The sequence below is a fragment of the Mus caroli genome, unplaced genomic scaffold (genome assembly GCF_978045245.1).
Source record: "Mus caroli unplaced genomic scaffold, Mus_caroli_1 scaffold_7, whole genome shotgun sequence".
In the NCBI taxonomy this organism is placed as follows: domain Eukaryota; kingdom Metazoa; phylum Chordata; class Mammalia; order Rodentia; family Muridae; genus Mus; species Mus caroli.
This window is the reverse complement of record NW_028227262.1, coordinates 7,930,697-7,954,945: the sequence shown is the minus strand read 5'-3', so window position 1 is coordinate 7,954,945 and position 24,249 is coordinate 7,930,697. Positions and strand designations below refer to the sequence as shown.

General features: G+C 39.1%; 1 protein-coding gene across 2 annotated transcripts in view; it reads left to right on the top strand.

Annotated features, from left to right (window-relative positions):
* The window catches only part of Slco1b3 (solute carrier organic anion transporter family member 1B3), a 70,191-nt gene extending 46,355 nt beyond the window's left edge, over positions 1 to 23,836 (top strand). For both annotated transcript variants that reach the window (XM_021154159.3, XM_021154158.3), the window contains exons 9-15: positions 2,522 to 2,686; positions 3,872 to 4,067; positions 4,993 to 5,164; positions 11,270 to 11,451; positions 16,456 to 16,520; positions 20,696 to 20,813; positions 23,036 to 23,836. In XM_021154159.3, the coding sequence (XP_021009818.1) occupies positions 2,522 to 2,686; positions 3,872 to 4,067; positions 4,993 to 5,164; positions 11,270 to 11,451; positions 16,456 to 16,520; positions 20,696 to 20,813; positions 23,036 to 23,252 (1,115 nt within the window). In that variant the 3' untranslated portion in view covers positions 23,253 to 23,836. The remainder of the gene's footprint in view (positions 1 to 2,521; positions 2,687 to 3,871; positions 4,068 to 4,992; positions 5,165 to 11,269; positions 11,452 to 16,455; positions 16,521 to 20,695; positions 20,814 to 23,035) is intronic.
* Positions 23,837 to 24,249: the final 413 nt, after the last annotated feature.

Genomic DNA, 24,249 nt, shown 5'->3' with positions numbered 1-24,249 from the left:
TAGATTTCCTGGATGTTTTGAGTTAGGATCTTTTTGCATTTTGTATTTTCTTTGATTGTTGTGCCAATGTTCTCTATGGAATCTTCTGCACCTGAGATTCTCTCTTCCATCTCTTTTATTCTGTTGCTGATGCTTGCATCTATGGTTCCAGATTTCTTTCCTAGGTTTTCTACTTCCAGCATTGCCTCTCTTTGGGTTTTCTTTATTGTGTCTACTTCCGTTTTTAGGTCTTGGATGGTTTTATTCAATCCCATCACCTGTTTGGTCGTGCTTTCTTGCAATACTTTATGGGATTTTTGTGCTTCCTCTTTAAGGTCTTTTACCTGTTTAGCAGTGTTCTCCTGTATTTCTTTAAGTGAATTATTAAAGTCCTTCTTGATGTCCTCTACCATCATCATGAGATATGCTTTTAAATCTGGGTCTAGTGTTTTGGGTGTGTTGGGGTGCCCAGGACTGGGTGGGGTTGAAGTGCTGCGTTCTGATGATGGTGAGTGGTCTTGGTTTCTGTTAGTAAGATTATTAAGTTTGCCTTTCGACATCTGTTAATCTCTGGAGTTAGTTGTTGTAGTTGTCTCTGGTTAGATCTTGTCCCTCAGGTGTTTATGTTAGCCTCTATTAGCAGATCTGGGAGACTAGCTCTTTCCTGAGTTTCAGTGTTCAGAGTACTCTCTGCAGGTAGGCTCTTCTCTTGCAGGGAATGTGCCCTGATATCTGGTGTTCGAACCTGCCTCCTGGCAGCAGTTGTGATCCACTCACAGAGGTCTTAAGATCCTGTGGAGGGTCCTGTGTATACATTAAGGATGTCCACAAACTCCATGCCTAAGTTACCCCTGTGCTGGCATGGATTGGAAGGGACTTGTGCCCCTGATCAGTCCGGGTTTTCTGCTTCCCTAATTGATGCAGTCTCAGGTCCCATGCGATTGGATTGGAGCAGCAGCTGTGTTCCACTCACCAGAGGTCTTAAAATCCCGTGGAGGTTCTTGTGGGTAGCTTGTGGGTGTCAGCCGAATCCTTGCCCAAGCTACCCAGGTGCTGGTGGGGAAAGGAACACCCTCTTTTCCTTTCTTTCAGTTCTTCATTTGATTATGTTTTTCACTCCATCGCCCCAACCCATGAACATTTCAATGCTGGAGCTAACTATGTTGTTTGGTTTATAATTGAGGATAGTTCAGTTTTAACAAGATCAGTACATTGATATTAGCCACAAGAAGATTATTTATCACTTTTTTTTTACCGTGGAAACTGGGCAGTACCTAATAACAGGGTTTGATTGGTTCCACAAGAATAAGTTGTTAGAGACAAGAAACCACAGTATTGTTTTGTTTTTATTCCTGGTATGAGGATTTAACCCATAGCATTTGGCATAATAGACAAGGGTTCTAGAGCACCAAGGTTTTGAAACTTACCATAGACATTACAAAGAGTATATCAGGGTGCTGGACACATAGCTCAGTGATTATAAGAGCACTTGGTGCTCTCGCAGTGGACCCAACTTACCTCGTCCCCCCCCACACACACATACACACATGGTGGTTCATAACTGTCTGTAACTCTTGGTCTGGATGATTCAATTCTCCTTTCTGACCTTCAAGGGCAACCACATACATGAAATACATACAGATACATACAGACAAGAAATTTTTGTTGTTGTTTATATCAAGAAATTTCCAGTCAGGTAGTGCTACATGGCTCAAGCCCCAGCCCTTGGAATGCAGAAATTAATTTATTAGTGTTCTTGTGTTAATTTGACCTGGGACTCATTATTATAATCTGCTTGTTAGTGTTTTATCCTGAAGCAGATAGCTTCAGTGCTGCCAGGTATAGTGAGGCAGTGTTTTAGGCAGGCTCCTTTAATGCCAGAGTATTTGCTGGGGCAGTATTTTAGGCAGGTAACTCAATTCAGTTGTATTTGCTGGAGCAATGTTTTAGGCAGATGACTTAAGTGCTGACATATTTGCCCAGGCAGTGTTTTCTAGAAATGCTTCATTCTAAGAAACAAAGTGTTGGAATCCTCACATTAGATTCATGCTTATGATTTTTGAACATCAGTGTTCTTCACCCTGTGGTCATCAATTACATAAAATTTTGCTTAACAAACTGCTTGATTAGCATAAGAATCACATTATTAAATGCTAATAATAGGAAATAGCACATACAGAATTCATATTTTATGTTTCACCATATTTCCTGGTATCTGATTCAAAACCAAGTATTTGCTGAATGAACGGGTAAATAGATTGAAAGGTATGAAAAACTAAGATTGTGAAGAACTGCCAAGTATCCACTGAACAAAGAAAGTAAGAACACAGAAAAGACAAAAAAAAAATAGTTATGACTCCAAATGACCAAATACATAATCTGATTATGGAAATGATTGAATAAAAGTATTCATGAATCTGTTTATAGCAAGATTCCAGAGTGCACTCTGTTTATTCTATGTATTCTATAATAAGTAGAAGATTGGGATGTAAGAAATGTTTAAGTTGTATTACAATGTTTTCTTCACTCTTATTATTTCAAGGTTTTCTATGGTCTCTGAAAAGCATCCTTACCAATGACCTATATGTTATATTCTTGATACTGACGTTGCTACAAATAAGCACCTTCATTGGATCCTTTACTTACGTGTTCAAGTTTATAGAGCAGCAGTTTGGCCAGACAGCATCGCAGGCCAACTTTCTGTTAGGTAAGACAGAGTGATTCGAAGTTTGCTTCACAGATGATGAGCAAACAGAGGACATGACTGCTTCATGGTTTGGTTAAGGGAAGGATTTTTGTTGTAGATATTAGTGACTGAATGACCAGTGATATGTGGAAGGGTTAAGAGCAGAAAGAGAAAGAAGCAGACTCAATATGGCTAGCAGGACCTGGCCAGGGCTATCTTTGAGAGAGGTAAGATTTCCAGGGGATAAAGAATAGAGAAAACACAGTGAGTGAAATGAGATCCAGCATAAAAAGAAGAGAAGAGGAAGAAGAAGGAGGAGGAGGAGGAGAAGGAAGAGGAGGAGGAGAAGGGGGAGGAGGAGGAGAAGGGGGAGGAAGAAGAGGAGGAGGAGGAGGAGGAGGAAGAAAAGGAAGGAGGCAGAGCGGTTGGGTGAGAATATATCAGAATAGCAGGGTGATAAGGGGAATGGGGACCTGAAGGGGAGGACAGCAGGGGAGCAGGACTGGGGGGCGAAGTTTATGGGGAGATGAGAAAGGCTAAGACAAGCATGATCTTGGCAATGTATAACAGGTACCTGTAGTGCAGAAGGAGCCTTCGAGGCCAGCATGACCTCTGGTATGCTAATAGGCATCACTAGTTATCATTTGTTCTTTCTGTCAGTGATAAGGGAAATGACTTCTTCGGTAGAGAAGAACGGAAAGTTTCTAAAGAATATAGGTTTTTATCCAATCACCAGAACTCTTCCTATCATCAAGGTTGAGGCCTTTTCTGGATATTTGAGGTTTGGTCGATTAGAGTTCCCTTTGGAACAGAGCGGTGCACTTCAGAGGACGTCTCCTGGACAGCCGACCCCATACACACCCCACCCACGCACACACGCACATGTAAATTAAAAGGAAATAATCTCAAACATAAAAAAAGGTTTTAGACTGTGAAGGCTGGGTACATTGTCATTATTTTCTGGGGTCAGGTGTCCCTCATAAAATCTATCTATTCAAAGGCAATGTTTGACATCTCTTTTTGGCAAAAGACATTATTTTTTGTCATTTCCACATAGAGCATGGTTTTCCATTCCCATGCTGGCCATTCATTTCTAGTTTAGAAGCAACAGAACTGAAGGGTTTATATAGACACGCTGTATTTCATATGTAAAGACAGCAGAGAAGTCTTTCTTAACTAATTACAATGTCTTTCTTTTATTTCCAGGAGTTATAACATTACCCACTATGGCAAGTGGAATGTTTTTAGGAGGATATATCATTAAAAGATTAAGATTAACCCTGCTTGGAATCATTAAGTTTCTGTTTTTCACCACATCAATAGCCTATGTGTTCCAGCTGTTATATTTTCTTCTAATCTGTGAAAACAAGGCATTTGCTGGCCTAACCTTGACCTATGATGGGTTTGTATTATATATATACATATATTATATTATATTTATTTATATATTATATTATTTTATCAGCAGAATCATGTGTTCACTCCATTCAGAATCCTATGTGAGAGAACAGTAGGCTGAAAACAGTTTCCACTAAATTGTTCAGTTAGTAAGGATCATGATTTATACATTTTCCAAACAATCACTGTTTAAGATCTCCCAAGAGCAGCCTTTATTCCTCATTTAAAGAAAAATTGGGTACTGATGATCATGTCATTTTTAGAGTATTCAAAATGTGCAATGGACAATGTGCAATGGGAGATTGGTCATGGATACCTTTGTACCCCCTGGACAGACATACAGTTTTTATCACCAGCAAGACCCAGACATTACCTCACTGACTCTCAAGACTTAAAATTGAAGTTTCAGATTCCAAAACTCTTAGTCTTCAACCACTGCAATCTTGGCTAGGTTGTGAGTGTATATGTAGTCAAATTTCACAGTTATGGCTGAACAAGCTTTATCTGGCATTCATGTAAACAAAAACCTATATAAGAGACCAGATCCTCACTCCAAACTTGATCTTCATTCTTGGTGAACTGACCCTGCTACTCTCCATTGTATTAGACATCCTGATACCACAGATGTAATGCACCTGTTCTTTCCTATAATAAGAAGAAGTATTCCTGGCACGTCAGCTTCCTAAGGCTATGCAGACCCCTTATCATCTCCTAAGCATAGCTAGAAATTTAACGAGGTTCTTACACCAGTAACATGCACGTATCTCTAATCAGCTTTTTCCCATGATCCTTTTTTTCTTCTTTTCTCTTTCCTTTCCTTCTGTTTCCTTCCCTTCTATTCCCTTCCCTTCATTTCACTTCCCTTCCATCCATTCTCCCTTCTCCCAACATCTCTCTCTGACATATGTCTATCTACCATATATCTCCAGAATGAACCCAGTGGACTCTCACATAGATGTACCACTTTCTTATTGCAACTCGGACTGCATTTGTGATAAAAATCAATGGGAACCTGTCTGTGGGGAAAATGGAGTGACTTACATTTCACCTTGTCTGGCAGGATGCAAATCATTTCGTGGTGATAAGAAACTGACTAATACAGTGAGTATCATTTTTCATTTTCTCACTTCTCCTTGCTCATAACTTCACATTCAATTTCACTTACTTATTACATCTTTGTAGAGCTAAGGTCTCCAGTAAAAGATATAAAAATGGTTCCTATATGATCTACAGTTATTAACACTGGGAAGTTAGCAAAGCTTCACATGAAATCCTGCTTGGAACCATCATATTTTTCTGTTCCTTGAATTCTATTTTGAGATTACTTAATTTCCAATTTTTCACTTTCAAGAGTTAGACTATTATCTTTTGGAACATGGATGTAGTTAGGGTTTTGAAAACTCCTTTTAGGATACAAGCATCTAACTGTCATAACTGATAATTACTTTATGTCCAAGACACTAAGGAAGAATTTTTTTTTTAGTTTTTAAATTTCTTTTATTTCCATTTTTATCAGTTATTTTATTTATTGACATTTCAAATGTTATTCCCCTTCCCAGTTTCCCCTCCACAAACCTCTCCCCTGCCTCTATGTGGGTGCTTCTCCACCTGTCCAATCACTCCTGCCTCAGTGCCTTAGCATTCCCCTACCCTGGGTCATCGAGCCTCCACAGGACAAAGGGGCTCCCCTCCTAGTGATTCTCAATATGGCAGTCCTCTGCTAAATATAAAGCTGGAGGCACAGATTGCCCCCATATGTACTCTTTGGTTGATGAATTAGTCCCTGGGAGTTTTGGGGGGATTGGTGTGTTGATATTGTTGCTCTTTCTATGGGGTTGCAAAACCCTTCAGCTCCTTTAGTCCTTGCCCTAACTTCTCTATTGGGGCTCCCAAGTTCAGTCTGATGTTTGGCTGAGAGAATCTGCATTTGTATTGGTCGGGTGCTGGGAGAGTCTCTCAGGGGACAGCTATACCATGCTTCTGTCAGCAAGTGCTTATTGGCATCAGCAATAGTGTCTGAGTTTGAAGTCTGTGGAAGGGATAGATCCCTAGATGGGGCAGTCTCTGGATGGTCTTTCCTTCAGTCTCGGCTCCACTCTTTGTCTCTGTGTTTCCTTTTGACAGGAAAAAATTTGGATTGTTTCTGAGATGAATGTGTGGCCCCATTTCTCAACCTGGGGTCATGCCTATCCACTGGATATGGTCTCTACAGGTCCCCTCTCCCCTTTGTTGCGTATGTCCTCCCTGTTGAGTCTTGGGAACCTCTTGGGTCCCTGGCATCTGGGACTTTCTAGTGGCTACTGACAGTTCCCTTTCCCCCACTGCTACTCTCCTCCTTTCACATTCCTGATCCTCTGTACTTCTCCCCCATCTCCCATATCTGAATTGCCCCCTTTTTCCTTCCCCTTCTCTATCACTTCCAGACCCCTCTCTCCTTCTATGTCTTGAGATTATTTTCTCCCCCTCCTGAGTAGGACTGTAGCATCCACATTTTGGTGTGGTCTTCTTTCTTCTTGGGGTTCATATGGTCTGTGAGTTGTATTTTGGGTATTCCAAGCTTCTTTTTGGCTAATATCCAATTATCAGTGAATACATACCATTTTGTGTGTGTGTGTGTGACTGGGTTACCTCACTTAGGGTGATATTTTCTAGTTCTATCCATTTGCCTAAGAATTTTATAAATTCATCATTTTTAATAGCTGAGTAGTACTCCATTGTGTAAATGTAACATATTTTCTGTATCCATTCCTCTATTGAAGGACATCTGGGTTATTTCTAGCTTCTGGCTATTATAAATAAGGCTGCTATGAACATAGTGGAGCACATATCCCTGTTATATGTTGGAGCATCTTCTGGGTATATATATGCCCAGGAGTGGTATTGATTGGTCCTCAGGCAGTACAATGTGTAGTTTTCTCAGGAATCACCAGACTGATTTCCAGAGTGGTTGTACCAGCTTGCAGTCCCACCAGCAATGAAAGAGAGTTCCTCTTTCTCCACATCCTTACTAGCATCTGCTTTTACCTGAGTTTTTGTTCTTAGCCATTCTTACTGGTGTAAGGTGGAATCTCAGGGTCATTTTGATTTGCATTTCCCTGATGACTAAGAATGTTGAACATTTCTTTAAATGCTTCTCAGGCATTCGAGATTCCTCAGTTGAGAATTCTCTGTTTAGTTCTGTACCTTATTTTTTAATAGTTTTATTTCGTTCTCTGGAGTCTAACTTCTTGAGTTCTTTATATATTTTGGATGTTAGCCCTCCATTGGATGTAGGGTTGGTAAATATCTTTTCCCAATCTGTGGGTTGCTGTTTTGTCCTATTGATAGTACCCTTCACCCTACAGAAACTTTTCAATGTTATGAGGTCCCATTTGTCAATTCTTGATCTTAGAACATAATCCATTGGTGTTCTGTTCAGGAAAATTTCCCCTGGGTCAATGTGTTTGAGGTGCTTTTCTATTTTCTCTTCTATTAGATTCATTGTATCTGATTTTATGTGGAGGTCCTTGTTCTACTTGGACTTGAGCTTTGTACAAGTGAGAATAATGGATCAATTTGCATTCTTCTACATGCTGACCACCAGTTGAGCCAGTGCCATTTTTTGAAAATGCTGTCTTTTTTTCCCCACTGAATGGTTTTGGCACCTTTATCAAAGATCAAGTGACCATAGGTGTGTGGGTTCATTTCTGAGTCTTCAGTTCTACTCCATTGGTCTATCTGCCTGTCTCTGTACCAATACTATACAGTTTTGGTTTTTAATCACTATTGCTCTGTAGTAGAGTTTGAGGTCAGGGATGGTGGTTCCCCCAGAAGTTCTTTTATTTTTTTTTAATACATAGTTCTAGTTTTATTAATATCACCAAATTTGTCTTAACTTTTTTACACAAGTGGAATTGTAGAGAAAAGTACAAAAATGTGTGATCAGTACAAGTTGCCACTGCATGATCTATATTTTTTTTAAATAATTTTTTTAATTACGTATTTTCCTCAATTACATTTCCAAAGCTATCCCAAAAATCTCCCATACCCTCCCCCCTCCCCTGCCCACCCATTTCCACTTTTTAGCCCTGGTGTTCCCCTGTACTGGGGCATATAAAGTTTGCATGTCCAATGGGCATCTCTTTCCAGTGATGGCCCACTAGGCCATCTTTTGATAAGATATGCAGCTAGAGTCAAGAGCTCCGGGGTACTGGTTAGTTCATAATGTTGTTGCACCTACAGGGTTGCAGATCTCTTTAGCTCCTTGGATACTTTCTCTAGCTCCTCCATTGGGGGCCCTGTGATCCATCCAATAGTTGACTGTGAGCATCCACTTATGTGTTTGCTAGGCCCCTGCCTAGTCTCACAAGAGATAGCTATATCAGGGTCCTTTCAGCAAACACTTGCTAGTGTATGCAATGGTGTCATCGTTTGGAAGCTAATTATGGGATGGATCCCTGGATATGGCAGTCTCTAGATGGTCCATCCTTTTGTCTCAGCTCCAAACTTTGTCTCTGTAACTCCTTCCATGGGTGATTGTTTCCAATTCTAAGAAGGAGCAAAGTGTCCACACTTTGGTCTTCGTTCTTCTTCAGTTTCATGTGTTTTGTAAATTGTATCTTATATCTTGGGTATACTAAGTTTATGAGCTAATATCCACTTGTCAGTGAGTACATATCATTTGAGTTCTTTTGTGATTGTGTTACCTCACTCAGGATGATGCCCTCCAGGTCCATCCATTTGCCTAGGAATTTCATAAATTCATTCCTTTTAGTAGCTGAGTAGTGCTCCATTGTGTAAATGTACGACATTTTTTTGTATCTATTCCTCTGTTAAGGGGCATCTGGGGTCTTTCCAGCTTCTGGCTATTATAAATAAGGTTGCTATGAACATAGTGGAGCATGTGTCCTTCTTACAGGTTGGGACATCTTCTGCCCAGGAGAGGTATTGCGGGATCCTCCGGTAGTACTATATTTTGTTCATTTCCATCACCTGTTTGGATGTGTTATCCTGTTTTTCTTTGAGGACTTCTACCTGTTTGGTTGTGTTTTCCTGTTTTTCTTTGAGGACTTGTAACTCTTTAGCAATATTCTCCTGTATTTCTTTAAGTGAGTTATTAAAGTCCTTCTTGATGTCCTCTATCATCATCATGAGATATGCTTTTAAATCTGGGTCTAGCTTTTCGGTTGTGTTGAGGTGCCCAGGACTAGGTGGGGTGGGAGTGCTGCGTTCTGATGATGGTGAGTGGTCTTGATTTCTGTTAGTAGGATTCTTGCGTTTGCCTTTCGCCATCTGGTTAACTCTGGGGCTGTGCAGAATACACTTGGCGGGGTCCCGGAACCAAGATGTCTGCTGCCGATGCTCAGGCAAAGCGTTCCTGGGCCGGTCAGATCCCTAACCTCTGGCCAGGAAAGTGGCCAGCTGTCTGGGGCCCGAAAAGGGGGCTGCCTTAGAAGCTCTGTGGCTCCCCCCCTGTCCCAGAAGCTTTTAGTTTCTGTATTCCGTACTCTCACCTGTGCAGAATACACTCGGCGGGGTCCCAGAACCAGGATGTCTGCTCTGGAGCTAGTTTTTATAGTTGTCTCTGGTTAGAGCTTGTTCCTCAGGTGATTATGTTAGCCTCTATCAGCAGACCTGGGGGACTAGCTCTCTCCTTAGTTTCAGTGGTCAGAGTACTCTCTGCAGGCAAGCTCTACTCTTGCAGGGAAGGTGCCCAGATATCTGGTGTTCAAACCTGCCTCCTGGCAGAAGTTGTGTTCCACTCACCAGAGGTCTTAAGATCCCGTGGAGGGTCCTGTGAGGACCTTGGGGGTGTCCAGAAACTCCACGCACATGGAACCCAGGTGCTGGAGTGGACCGGAAGGGACTTGTGCCCCTGATAAGGCTGGGTTATCTGCTTCCTTAATTAATGCGGTCTCAGGTCCCACATGATTGGATTGGAGCAGATGCTGTGTTCCACTCACCAGAGGTCTTAAGATCCCGTGGTGGGTCCTGTGTGGGTCCTTGCGGGTGTCCGGAGTCTTTGCAGGCAAGGAACCCTGGTGCTGGAGTCTCTTTTATTGTTGAGAATGGTTTTGGATATCCTGGGCTTTTTGTTATTCCCAAAAGAGAAATTTGAGAATTGCTCTTTCTCTCCTTCTCTCTGAAAAATTGAGTTGGAATTTTGATGAGGATTCCATTGAATCTGTATAAAGATGTATCTTGAATCATCATATAGACAAATCTTATACTTTTTATAGACTTTTATGAATCTACCCTGGAGCTCCCTGACCATCTGACTCTTCAAGAAACAGTCCTGACTTCATGGTTGCCTGACTGTCCAATGTTCATGTTTCAATTCAGAATTCCCCAAAGCTAGCTTTTTACTCAGATATTCAAGCATCTTTTCACATATGCCTATTATATGCCATGCCATGCCACCTTCCTTTTTATTCAAAACACACCTTTCCTTGTGTACTATGAGTTATCTTTAGTCACCTGCTGACTCCAAAGCATAAAAATTACTTACGATATTTCACATACCACTAACCTATTCAATATCTCACATAGTTCAGAAATATCCTTTTCCCCCCTTTTCCTGATACAAACATTGAGTGTACAAGCAGCAAGCAGCTATTGTTTTGTGGTTTTGAGACAGAATCTCTATAATAGGTCTGTCTCTGAACTCAGGATGCTTCTACCTCCCCTTCCTAAGTGCTGGAATTACAGAAGTGTACTACCATACTTGGCATGATCATGTTTTCCACTACACTTTGTGCGGTACAACCCATTTGTATAGCTGGTTCTCATTTCAGATTTTGGCTGCTGTCAAACTGTCAATGCCTTCTTTCTCTGGATAATTTTTTGTAAAGGCATGTGTCTAACACAGAGCAGGAATTTTTAAATAAAGTAAGGATGTAAAAGTAATATAGAAAGAAAAAGTGAGAAGTCAATTATGAAAAAGAACTTGATTGGATGAAGAACTTATGAATAGTTTCAGACACTAATTTATTCAATTTATAATGTTGAAATGGAAATGAATTAGTAATTAGGAGCAAATTTTATTTTCTTGGCCAGAAATAAATGCAATTTCTTTCAATTATTAAACAATGATGCTTTTAGAAGCTTTAAAAACAGTAAACACTTTTGCTAGAAAGGAAGAACCCTTTAAAAATATAATGGGATATATTTATAGTACTTTCATGTTATGCAAGCACATTCTATACCATTTCGAACCCTGTCTTTTAGGAATTCTATGACTGCAGTTGTGTCAGCGGCTCTGGTTTCCAGAAGGGAAACTATTCAGCACGTTTGGGTGAATGCCCAAGAGACAAATGCAAAAACAAATATTACTTTTATATAACTTTTCAACTGTTTACATCTTTTTTCACTGCACTGGGAAGCACTTCTCTTATGTTGGTTCTGATGAAGTGAGTATACTTTTTTTATGTGCATGTTTGTGCATTTCTGTGTGGGGTACATATTTGGCAACCATTTAGAACTCAGATAATTATCTCTGGAATCAGTTATCAAGTCTTTTCCACTTCCACTGTGGAACCTAGATCATCTGTCTCTAAACTTTCAAAGATCTGCTGGTCACCTGTCCACAAGCAGGAACACAGATGAGTTCTGAGGACCTACACATAGATCCTTACATTTGTAAGTCAAGAGATTTACTGACTGAGACTTCTCCCCATTCTGAGTATAAATTGTTAAGACATCTTAATTAGTCATGTATATTAGATGATAAATGTATTTACTGACTTCTATTGTCTTATATTTGAGGCCTAAGCTCATATCTTGCTGCATTTTAACTATATAAGAGCACATGTTCTTATGATTATTTCATTAGTTAAATAATATAAATAATAATTTTGCATATGCTTCTATTATTAGGAAATCTATATTCTGTGAAGCCTCAGCTTGCTAGACACTTAAAATATAGAATTATTTGGAATTGTCTCAATTGTACTCTGGGATATGTGTCCTCAAAAAGTTATCTACTAACTTACCTTGAAACCTTCTTGGGGCATAGTATCTTACCTAAATATTTGTCTAAAAACAGAACAAGTCAATTGTCTTTTCACTTTTTCTTTCTATATTACGTTTACATCCTTACTTTATTCAAAAATTTCTGCTCTGTGTCAGTCACATGCCTTTAGGAAAAATTGTCCAAAGAATGAAGGCACTTGACAGTTTGACAGCAGCCAAAATCTGAAATGAGAACCAGTAAGTAAGAGTATCTCTTTAAGTTTAGAAGAACTGTCATGCTCAGTTCCATTCTGCTCTAGGAATCATTTATTGATGTTAATGAAAGAAACCCATTTGAAAGCCTAAAAAGCTTTAACTTCAGTAAATAGTAATATTTATAGGATGGAGAGACAGCTTATTAATTAACAGTGCCTATTGCTCTTCCAGAGAGCCTGAGTTCAGTTCTCACTACCCACCTCAAGTGTCTTACAAAAATCACAAATAACTCTAGCTCCAAGGGGTCTGATACCATCTTCTAATTTCTGAGGGCACACACACACACAAGCACATACACACACACACACACACACACACACACACACACAAACACACCTGGCATACACGCTCACAGACATAAATTAACAAAAATAAATCATATCAAAAATTTGAAATAGCAATAATGTTTCAAAAGTTTTAATTTACCCACAGTATGCCTTTTTTGTTGTTGTTGTTTGTTTGTTTTGTTTTTTGTTTTCTGAGACAGGGTTTCTCTATATAGCCCTGGCTGTCCTGGAACTCACTTTTGTAGACCAGGGTGGCTTCGAACTCAGAAATCCGCCTGCCTCTGCCTCCCGAGTGCTGGGATTAAAGACGTGAGCCACCATGCCCAGCCAGTGTGACTTTTGATCCGATCTTTTGTAACAGTCTGTAGGCAGAAGAAATAAATATATGGAAAGAGTTGAGTTGTTCTGTTTTTAACAAATGTGTAGGTAAGATACTATGCTTGAAGAATATTCCAAGGGAAGTTAATAGATACCTTCTTGTGGACATACATCCCAGAGTACAACAGTAAAGACCATAATGAATCAAAGTATTAAAATAAGCACATCATAATTCTAAAAATGATCCTAACATTATAAGGAAAGGGTTGCTATGAAGATGAAGAAAAGAAACCTAGATAGGGATCATGATGGTCTCAAAGGCACATACCAAAAAAAAAAAACACAAACAAACAAACAAACAAACAAAAAAACAAAAAAACAACAACAACAAAAAAAAAAAAACAAAAAAAAAGTGTTGTTTAATGCCATGAACTAAAAAAGTGGCTAGATGAGGATTTTAGGAGAGAATTAGATTCATGCTTTAAACCATGATACTGGAAAAAGCTAACATGTTTGGAACGGAAACGTAAATCATTGGCCAGGAGTGCAGTGAACACTGTGGGGCAAGTGTAATGGGTGGCCAGGGAAGGGAGCAGGTCCTAGAGGCCCCATTTGACTAATTCATGCACAGTCATATCTAAAACTAAAACTGTATAACACTTGTATGTTGATCATCTGAGTTAATATTTCTTTATACTTTTGAACTCTGTGTTGATTAAAAGTCCCCAAAGGCTAAGAGAAAGGAGGAAAGGTTTTAATTATCATCTAAATGAGGATAGATATTTAAATAGCATCTACACTTTTAAAAATTCTATTCTGACCAAATATTATATTAAGGTGTTTCCCCACTATCAGTTAGTCCCATTAAGTATGAAATGTTGTCTATTCATAAGGAGAACATTTCCCATTTATAAAATATTCACTAAGATGTGCAAAAATCTACTTAAAATTCATAGACTTAGGATAAACAAAAATATTAATCTCAAATTCCCAAGAAAGAGCTATTTCAGAACTTTTAAAACTTAAATTCCAGTGATGTGGATCAGCCAGGAAGTAAGGAGAGCTTTATCTTTAACAGATAGTAAGCCTGGCATCCTGTGCCTGAGCTACCTATTTGATTGGGGTTCTCAGGTGCCACTTAAAAATCATCCTTTGAAACAATATAAGACCCATCATCATGAAAGAGGATAATGGAAGATGAGTTTAATGTTTAATTTATTATATCAAACAGATATTTCTAAGAAGTTAAGTAAGTTAGAAAATGCGCCCAGCTTCCTGAGCTTCTTTTTTACTCTTCTGAGGTATGCACACTATATTGAGGTGCTCCACATGAGAGGTGAGATAGGAATTACACTTACTGATAAGTGCGCTATGCTATAACGCATTCATGAATGACCACACCAGTAAGCACACTGGTGAATAAGCAAGCAGCTAGAGTACAAGGCTATGGCTAGAGGTGGGTGTCCATGCCTAGGAATGGGGCTGTCTATGTCTATGTCTATGTCTACATATGTATGTGGCTGTCTTTGAAGAGCATTCTGTCACAGCTTTCATTCCCAAAAGTTGTTGGAGGTGTCCAGCCCACTTGGAAGCAAACATTAGTCCTGTCAACAAGTCCTCCTTACATTCCCATGTAAGCCAATAAGCACTCTCCTGGGGTGAAAATGCACATGGAGTAGAAACCTGTCGTGTTTCTAGTACATAGCCAAAATCTACCCTATAAACAACAGCATCAGTGAGATACAAGGACTCAAGCAGGGATAAAATTCCCACCTCTTCCTTCTCCAAATCACGCTTGATAAATCTGAGGTTTGAGAAAGATTTCAGTGACCAAGCCAAATTATACTTCCTGCAGACTTCCTACATCTTACTTACAAAATAAACAAAATACAATGGAAAACAAAAATACTTGCCTCCTAGAATATAAGCATAAATTTCTGCCCTATGAGTACAGTGTACCCCTTGCTGATCTAAGACCATCCTTCACCAACCATACTGCATTTACTGTCTCCTAACATATAACCATAATGCTTGAAATCTTTATTGCAATGTGTTTAATGTTTTCTCTGTTTAATTGTATAATCTCTCTTGATAACTTTATTCATTTATTTATTCATTGATTTTTGAGACAGGGTTTCACTATGTTGCCCAGGCAAGTCATACACTATACTACTCAAGTGATCTGCTTGTCTTAGCCTCCATAATCCATGAGGTTGAGAGAGAGCCACCAGCACTCTAGGACATAGTTGAAAGTCCTCAGTAGGTGGTATCTTTCCTGCAAGGATTAAGGATCAGTCACATTTCAAGAAAACTGAAGTTCAAAGTGCAAATACATATTGGATCCTCACAAAACATGAGGTGAAGAACTGTTATCTTTTGTCAGGAGAGGTGAAGTGGTTTCTTCCCCTTGGCAGAATGACATATCTACTCAGCCTTCTAAACAAATAAGCACCAAGTAGTTTAAGGCCATGTAAAATATATCATCAGTTTAGTATTTTAGTAAAAGTATTCTAGCAGGAGTAATATCCCACCCATCCATTTTTCCACATAATTTCATTCTCATCATTATGGATGAGATTTTTTTTACAGAAGTAAGGGTGTCACCAGCTCACTAAATGCAGAAAGATCAAACGAATTCCATAATTTTTACATAAATATAATATGTTTTATAATACTTTTTAGATGGAAGAATGTGTTTCTTTTAATACATATCTTATTTTGAAGATTTATGTTTTGTTTCTGTGTATATAAGTCTGTCTGTATGAGTATGCCTACGTGAGCACAGGTACCTAAAGAGGCCAGAATAGTGTGCTTCATCCCTTGCAGAGAAAGTTACTAGAGGTAGTTACTAGAGGTATGTGCTATCCAGTGTGGGTGCTGGGAACTAAAAGCTGGTTTTTCACAGATTCAGTAAGGACTCTTGGTGCCATGCCACTTCCCCAGTGATAAGCAAGGTGATAACATGCTCTCTACCTTTAACATAACAGTTACATACATGCATGTCCAGAATGCATAAATTTCTTGACTCTTCTGGTTACAGTGTAACTTTATCTACAAAGTTATTAGACTTCTTTGTTAACAACAGGCATAGCTGTAAGGAAGCAGGGTGTGTGCTGAGACCTCTGCCTAGAAAGAAGCACCCGGTCTTTTTCCAGGGCCCTGACTGAATGGGCCACATGAAACCAATGTCATTGTAGACATTATAACGCTGACTACAGATATTTTTACAGCACATTTACTGAATAAAACATAAACTTTAGCCAGGCTTGGTAACACATAGCTATAAGCTCAGTACTTTAGGAAGCTGGGAGTCTGCGGCCAGCCTGGGCTAAAGAATCTCAACTTTCTGGACTCTCTTGTAATTATAGCATGGTGAATCCCTATTACTCTGCAACTTGTCTCTTCTCAAGCTGTGAATGATACCTTTATAACATGTGGGCTGTTCCCATGAGCATTTTTATCCAACCATAAAGAAAAATAACATTTTAAGTTTAAACTCAACTTTCATTTTAAACTCAACTTATCATTTTGAACACATTTAAATGTTATTTTATTTTATTTTTTGCTTTTATCTTATTGCAGGAGTGTCCAACCTGAGTTGAAATCACTTGGAATGGGATTCCATTCACTGATTATACGAACACTAGGTATGGGAATCACATCAAATTCAGGGAACAAATCATCATGCCAAGCTTAAAAGTAGAATGGAAATATGTCTTGATTCTAAGGAAAGTTTAAGTGTTTAAGAATAATTTGTATTTGTAGTAAATGAAAGCAGTAGGAGATACAAGAAACCATAAAGGCATGGAGGAGAATTTGATCATTAACTTCAAAGTAGAGGCTCGACATAGGAATTGTCCTGTCTGTACAATAAGTTACGTCACAGAGATCAGCTGTTCCCTTTCATTGCAATGGCAGGAGCTTCTTTCAGTCAGGCAGAGCAAAGGTGTCACAGACCCTCTGGGTCCCTGTGTCTGCATGGAACGAGTCTCTCAAGCAGATGGACAAAGAGTAGGATTAATTGACAAACAGACACACACAGGAGAGGTTGTGTAGAATTTGAATGTAATCTCTGGTTGAGCATTAGACTATTTTATATTACAGCGAATTAATAGGAGCTACAAATCACAATAAGACAAGGTACACTGAAATTTACCAGATACAAACGAAAGGAATTTGCAGGAACTAGATAAATGTTTACAATAGAGATTAACAGCTCTGCCTAGGATCAGCCTAATGCCAGGCAAGAATTTCACACTTTAGTTTTAATAGCACCAGGGGGTTTTTACTCTTGGCAGGCCTCAAGAATAATGTAGTATCATGGACCCCTAAATTCCTAGGCCTTGTTAAATCTTATCTTGTCTGGAGAATCCCCATATATCAGGAGAGTATATCAACTTGCTTTTGGCATGGAATGTAACCTGTACTAAAGATTTCTATCTCAGTGAGATTCCCAGGCTCTTTCTGCAGACCAATTGAGTTAATGGTTCTGTTTTATTGTAGTGCTTAATTAGTTACTGAATAGGTTAAACTCCTTGCTGTAATCTGGGATCTTAGAACACTGGGAGAGGCTTTAGCTATGTCAGAATTCAATCTTAAAAGGCACTTATAATAAGGTAATACTAAATAGAGAGCACGTGGATCCATACACTAGACTAACATGGGAGTGGAAAATTAATTTTATGGGTTAGGGGGGACGCCAGACTCCAGGAGGGAGTTTCTGTGAAACTCTTTTCCTCATGGTCAGCTTCCAAGCCTCCGCTTGTCAAACTGACTCGACTAGAGAGCATGGCACAAAGGTCCATCTCCACGCTTCTTATGTGTTAAGAGTGTTGGGAATTTGGAACTGAACAGAATAGAACCTGAGGCTGACAGGCTGTTTGCCTACTGTCTGGTGCTGGAGGCTCCAGAGCTTTTACCAGCAACTAAGCATGTGAAAGGGAAGGAGAACTCATGCCTAGAATCTAGCACCTTGGAAGAAGATGACATTTTAATTAAATGAAAATTCAAGAAGTTGTGATGTTTATGTCAAGATAAGGTTCCTAAGTCTCATTTTCTAAATATTCAGAGGACGTAATTGATGGAAATTTAGGGAAGCATGTCCCTTCCTCACTACCATTTACTTCTAAATGTCTGTTGCTACTTTCACAACTACTCACATGACCTTAGTGAGATTTATATACATTAAATGCTTATATGTAAAGAGATAGAAAAACAGTAAAGTTACTTACCTAGGGATAGGGCAGAGAGCCAGTCAGAGGCAAGCACCGATGAAATGATTCTAAAGATCAGCAAAGGAGTTGGAGGTCTATTCTAGGGATCTTTGCAAGCTAAGAAACAGCCTTCCCTGATAACAATTGGGGAGAAATTGTCCATGATGTATGTAGGAGACACAACCTTGGATACTCAAAGGGAAACAGAAGAGTTAGAAGAATGAGAGAAGGGGTGGGAAGGAGGAGGAAGAGTGAAGAGAAGAGGAGGAGGATGAGGGCTGGTGAGATGGCTCAGTGGGTAAGAGCACCCGACTGCTCTTCCAAAGGTCCTTAGTTCAAATCCCAGCAACCACATGGTGGCTCACAACCATCTGTAACAAGATCTGACTCCCTCTTCTGGTGTGTCTGAAGTGTACTTACATATAATAAATAAATAAATCTTTAAAAAAAAAAAAGAGGAGGAGGATGAAGAGAAGAGAGTGAGGTGAGGGAGAAGGAAGGCCTCTCTGGAGTTCACTGTCTATCTCCAGGCTGGAAGGTTCTGTACATACCAGAAGGCCCCTACCTCCAATACACAAAGGAAACTCCACATATCTACCTGCCTCCAAAACTGACGTGCTGTGTACTTAGTAAGCTTCCAGACAGGCAAAGGAGAAACTCAAAGAATAAAAGAAATTCCTCTAGCATCACAAAACATAAAAGGGAATTTGCCATCGTAGTTAGGAACTATGGTCTCATCAAACCTAAATGTTTCAATAGGGGAAACATATACTAAGCACCAAACTTCTAACTCAAAGCAACTCTTTCACACACTCTGATTGAACACTGTGAAACATCTCTCAGTGCATTGAACTGAGTAGGTCACGTAGAAAATAAGTTACCGAAGAGAGTAAAATCCTAGTAATGACCAAGGCTGAGTTTCTTACCTAAAACATTTAATTTGATTTGTCACACCAGTAACATCACACAGAAAATACATATTGTTAATATGTACTGTTCATTTCTCAAGGGATGGCCCTGATTTTTTGAAACATGAATATTGTAGCTCATTTCCTGAGACCAGTCTTTCTTTGATACATTGGCCTCCACTATCAGTCCATTGTCAACTACTTGCTCTCAGACAGCTGGGAATAGGAGGCTGGAGTGGAAGCCCAGTGGCTGACAGGATGTACTGCTCTTATAGAGTTCCAAGTTCAGTTCTCATCTTCACCTCTAGTGGCTTGCAAGTGCCTGGACTTGAATTTCAGTGGATTGATACCATCTTCCAGCTCTGTGGCACTACACTAACAACCAGGGACAGATACACATGTAAATTTAGTTTAAAAAGATCTGTAGAAAAGAAGATACTATTTTTTTAAATGAAATCAATAAAATTGTAAAATCTTTTTCTTATGTAACAACAGCTGAGATTTGTTCATCAAAATACATAAGAATTTGAACCACATTGCTCCTGAATGAGACATCTACTAACACACTCCTCCAGTCCGTGGTCAATCTCAGAGCTGATTGAAACAGAAGCAGGAAACAGTTGCTTCTCTGTGCCATGTGTGAGCTCTGGAGAAGACCTGCAGTATGCTTTTGCACACTATAAAAAGGCCCCTGACTGATGGCCAGGCCCACAACTAAGGCCTTGCAATCAGAACACAAAAGCAGAACTTACCATCAAGGCCCTAAAGTTGAACTGCTCAGAACACTCCAAAAGATATTTAAACAAGTACAAAATCAGTGGAAAGAAAATGGTGGATCATGGTGTCAGGTGACACCAAAAGAGGAGATATTCTGAACCTAAGAAGCCACCATTCCACGGTGATGATGGGGCTAGACCACAGCTTGTGTGGGGAGAGAGTCCTGGTGTAAGAGTTACATTGTTAGATTTCCTTTTTTCCACCTTTGAACATTTTAATTGTATTTATTTTTGATAGTAACTTTTATTTATGTGTAAGTGTTCATGCATGATTTTCTGTATATATACCACCGGCCTGCAGTGCCTTCCAGAAGAGAGAATCAGATTCTCTGAAACTGGAATTCCAGCCAGTGAACTTCTTGATACAGATGCTGGGACCCACACACTGGTGCTTTCAAGAGCAGCAAGCACTCTAAACCATTGACTCATCTTACCAACCCCCATTCTTAGTTTGCTTCAAGTACTTGAACAACTTCTGCCTTTATGGGATTGGGATAAGTCCTTTTATTCACTTGTCACAAAGCTACAAATCTACTTTAATTATTCCAGAACCTTCTGGTGAATTAAAAAACAAACAAACAAAGAAACAAACCCCCAAAACCTTACAAAAGACCATGTCACTAAATAGACTTTAACTAATTTGTGTTGCAAGAACATAGCTTATAGGCATGTGGAATACCTTGTTCATTATGTGTGCTAGGGATAGAGTTAGACAAAAGATGTGTATGATATTACACATCCAAAGGTGGTATAATCTTTGGAAAAATTTATTAATATTAATTCTTGCATATAATCAAGCAGAAATAAAGACATTATCCTAGAAAGTTTTCAGATTTTCATTCTTCAGTGTTTATCAATATGATTTAACACCTAGATTTATTTTAAATACTTGTCTTGGGTTAATAGCTTTCGTCTCATGTTGTAGGAGGGATTCTAGCTCCAGTCTATTATGGGGCATTAATTGACAGAACATGTATAAAGTGGTCCGTAACCAGCTGTGGAGCACGTGGAGCATGCAGGCTATATAACTCGAGATTATTTGGGTGAGTTTTCATAAATTTACTTCATTAATTGATTTTATCTTTTGACTATAATTGCTAAATTGTATAATTTTCTTTTTATAAGTTTTAAATGTATTTGAGTGCCTGTATCTACATGCATGTGTGTGCCCCACATGTGTGTGGTGGCCATAGGGGTCACCTGGAGTTGGATTCTCTAGAATTGGATTTACAGATGGTTATGAGCCAATATGTGGGTGCTGGGGTCAGAACCCAGGTTCTCTGCAGGAATAATTAGGGTTCTTGATCTCTCAGCAATCTTTTTGGCCCCATATAGATTATTTTCAATAAAATAATAAATTAATGATTAATGTTGCTGTAATGATTCCTTACTTTATAATCAGAGTTGTATTGGGCAATCTCATTTTAACACTAGTAGAAACAATAGTAAATGTATGTGTATATTTTTACATTAAATACAAAGACATGGAGGCTCCAGGATAATAACTTGTCCAAAGTCATACAACTAACAGCGAAAGAGATGGACCTTTTGTTAAATTATAGTTTTATCTACCAAAACTCTACCCATACCCAAAACATTATTGTCCCTGCTTTCTGAAGCAGGATGTGATGGCCAGCTGAGGATCTGGTTACATAGTAGGAAAAGGAGGAAAGTTCGTGCTCTGTTCATGGGGTCAGAAGACAAATGAATAGTAATTTGAAATAACAAATGGAAGTGATATTCTTTAGAAAACAGTTAATTATAAATTTAACTATTGATTAACTATAAAACATATATTATTCAAAATAAATTAACTTTTGCTGTTTTTTGCGACAGATTTTCCCTGTGTAGACTTGGATGTCCTGGGACTATCTATGTAGACTAGGCTCACCTTGACCTCACAGAAATCCACCTGCCTCTGCCTCCCTTGTGTTGGGATTAAAGGCGAGCGCACCAGCATGGACTGGCTTCAGAGTAGATTTTTAAAAATCTATTTGAGAAGTATAAATATCTTAGGCTCATGACCCAAGCCCTCAAAACTATAACAAAAATATTAGAGTATTTTTAAATCTCTATATAACAAAAATTATTTTAAGAAACACCCAAAGGCAAAATACAAATTAGAAGAAGAAAATGGAGCTAATGATACAGACACAAAAAAGTTTTCTAGATCTATCGAGCTCCCACAGAGAGTAGTATTAAAGTGAACAATACAAGGAGGGAGAATCACAGAGGCTTCCATTGCTGTTGGACAGGATATAGTACAGGTGGGAGGACAGTCTTCCTGTTCTTACTCGAGGTGTAAGTCACAGTTTGCTGTCTCCCCCACTATTTTCACCACCAATGATAGTTCTTGTTGTTGCAAATCATTACTGCTGGTGTTGGTGCCACGAAGGTATTGCTGCCTTGGTTGTGGCATAGTAGTGGTGTGGGTATCATGGTCCTCTTGTTGCCTCGGTGGTGGTGCCTTGGTGGAGTTAATATTATGGTGGACAGTAGCATGTCTTTTTTTTTTTTTTTTTGGTTTTATTTTTTTTTTTGATTTTTAATATTTTTATTACATATTTTCCTCAATTACATTTCCAATGCTATCCCAAAAGTCCCCCATAGCGCCCCCCACTTCCCTACCCACCCATTCCCATTCTTTTGGCCCTGGCATTCCCCTATATTGGGGCATATAAAGTTTTAGTGTCATGTCCAGTTCCTGATAATCTTAATACCCTGACATGTACATGACTGGGTTTGAAGATTTCCCATTGTCTTAAAGCCATGGATATTGTTTTTGTTTCCTTTCTGTGATACTTCTGTTTTGTTTTGTTTTCCCCTGAAGGTTAGATGCAAATGTCATGGCAAAGGGACGGATACAAGTAATCACCTTGCTAGAAGGCACAGGGTGGAGGGAGCTTTCTATAGCAATATGTCTGAGTCTCCGTCTCAATGGACTTGGATACACTAACTGTGAATACCTGATGTATCTCTTTGGGCTTTCTCCTTTTCCTGCGTGTAATGGGATGGCTAGGTGAAAAGCTCTGACTCTTCCTCTCTTCCATCATAAAGAGTCACCCAGAGTTTAATCTTTGTGTCTTGTTCTTTAGAAATAATTTCAAATGCTTTATGGTCCAATGCATAAGGTTTGATGTTTGATGTTTGATGTTTTAAATATAAGTTCACTTTTTTTATTAACTTTTAGTTCTTCATACCAGAGATACCTGTTATGAGCTGTACTACAAAAATATAAAATAATGTTTGTCCCTCTTTTTCCTAGAGTGACCTACGTGGGTTTGAATGTAGCTTTAAAGACTCCAGCACTTCTTTTATATGTTGCATTAATTTATGTTATAAAGAGAAAAATGAAAAGAAATGATAACAAGATATTAGAAAATGGAAAAAAATTCACAGATGAAGGAAACCCAGAATCTGTAAATAATAATGGATACTCTTGTGTACCTTCTGATGAAAAAAGCAGTGAAACACCTCTTTAAGGGAAGAGAAAGACACATCTGTTGCTGTGTTTTCAAACAACCCTGGTTCTTTCACTGAGGAATTTCTCATGTTACATATGATGGAGAATCTGTAATCCTATGCATTTATAGTGAAACAAACTAGAAATCAAAAGAAATAAGAGCGCCCTTGTTAGGGCATAGCTGTGCATTTGAAGATGTATGGGTTGCAAAGACTGAATGTAATGAATGAAGTTGGTTAGGTTACAATAGAAAAACAAGTATGCACGTAAGTGTTTATAACTCAAGTAAAATCAATAAGGAGGCTAGAATGGACAAAGGGGAAAGGAATGTGAAAATTGGTGACTTTAAATTAGTGTCTTCAAAAGTCAAAATTTGCATGGTGTTATTCTCACCTGAAATCTCTGCAATGGAGGGCTTCATGATGTGGCATCTTTTGGTATCCATGTTAAGTCATATATTTTGCATAATGATTAATTTGAAATTGTGTTTAATGACACATGCATCTTCTTTGCACATGTTGTACCAAACATTGAGAATAAAAAAAAAATATCAGGGCACAGTCACAATCAAAAGCAATAATTAAACACCAACTGTACAATGTCTGGGATCCAACTCACAATCTTTTGATCTCCTACAAGGGCTTGGGTCACTTCTCCAACCACGCCCTTTGTAGGACACATCTTGTCCTCTAGGCTCCAGCTGCCTGTACTCCACTGCTGCTGCTGTTCTTGGTGGTCATCTCATGGTACTGGCATCTCCAAAACAATGCATGACCCCTTCAGTCCTGGGCCATCAACTTCAACTGATGCTGTACCTTCACCAATGGCCTTCCATGGCCTCTCACAGTGCTGAGCCTCAGCTGCTCTGCGTGACCCCTTCATGCCTTCAAACCAGTACCACCTGGGTGACTCTTACATATTACCAAGTCCCACTGCAGCACAAGGTACAACCTTGGCTATCTCTGGAACACAGCCTCGGTGCTCTCAGAAAACACTTCCCAGCAGATGTCACCTCA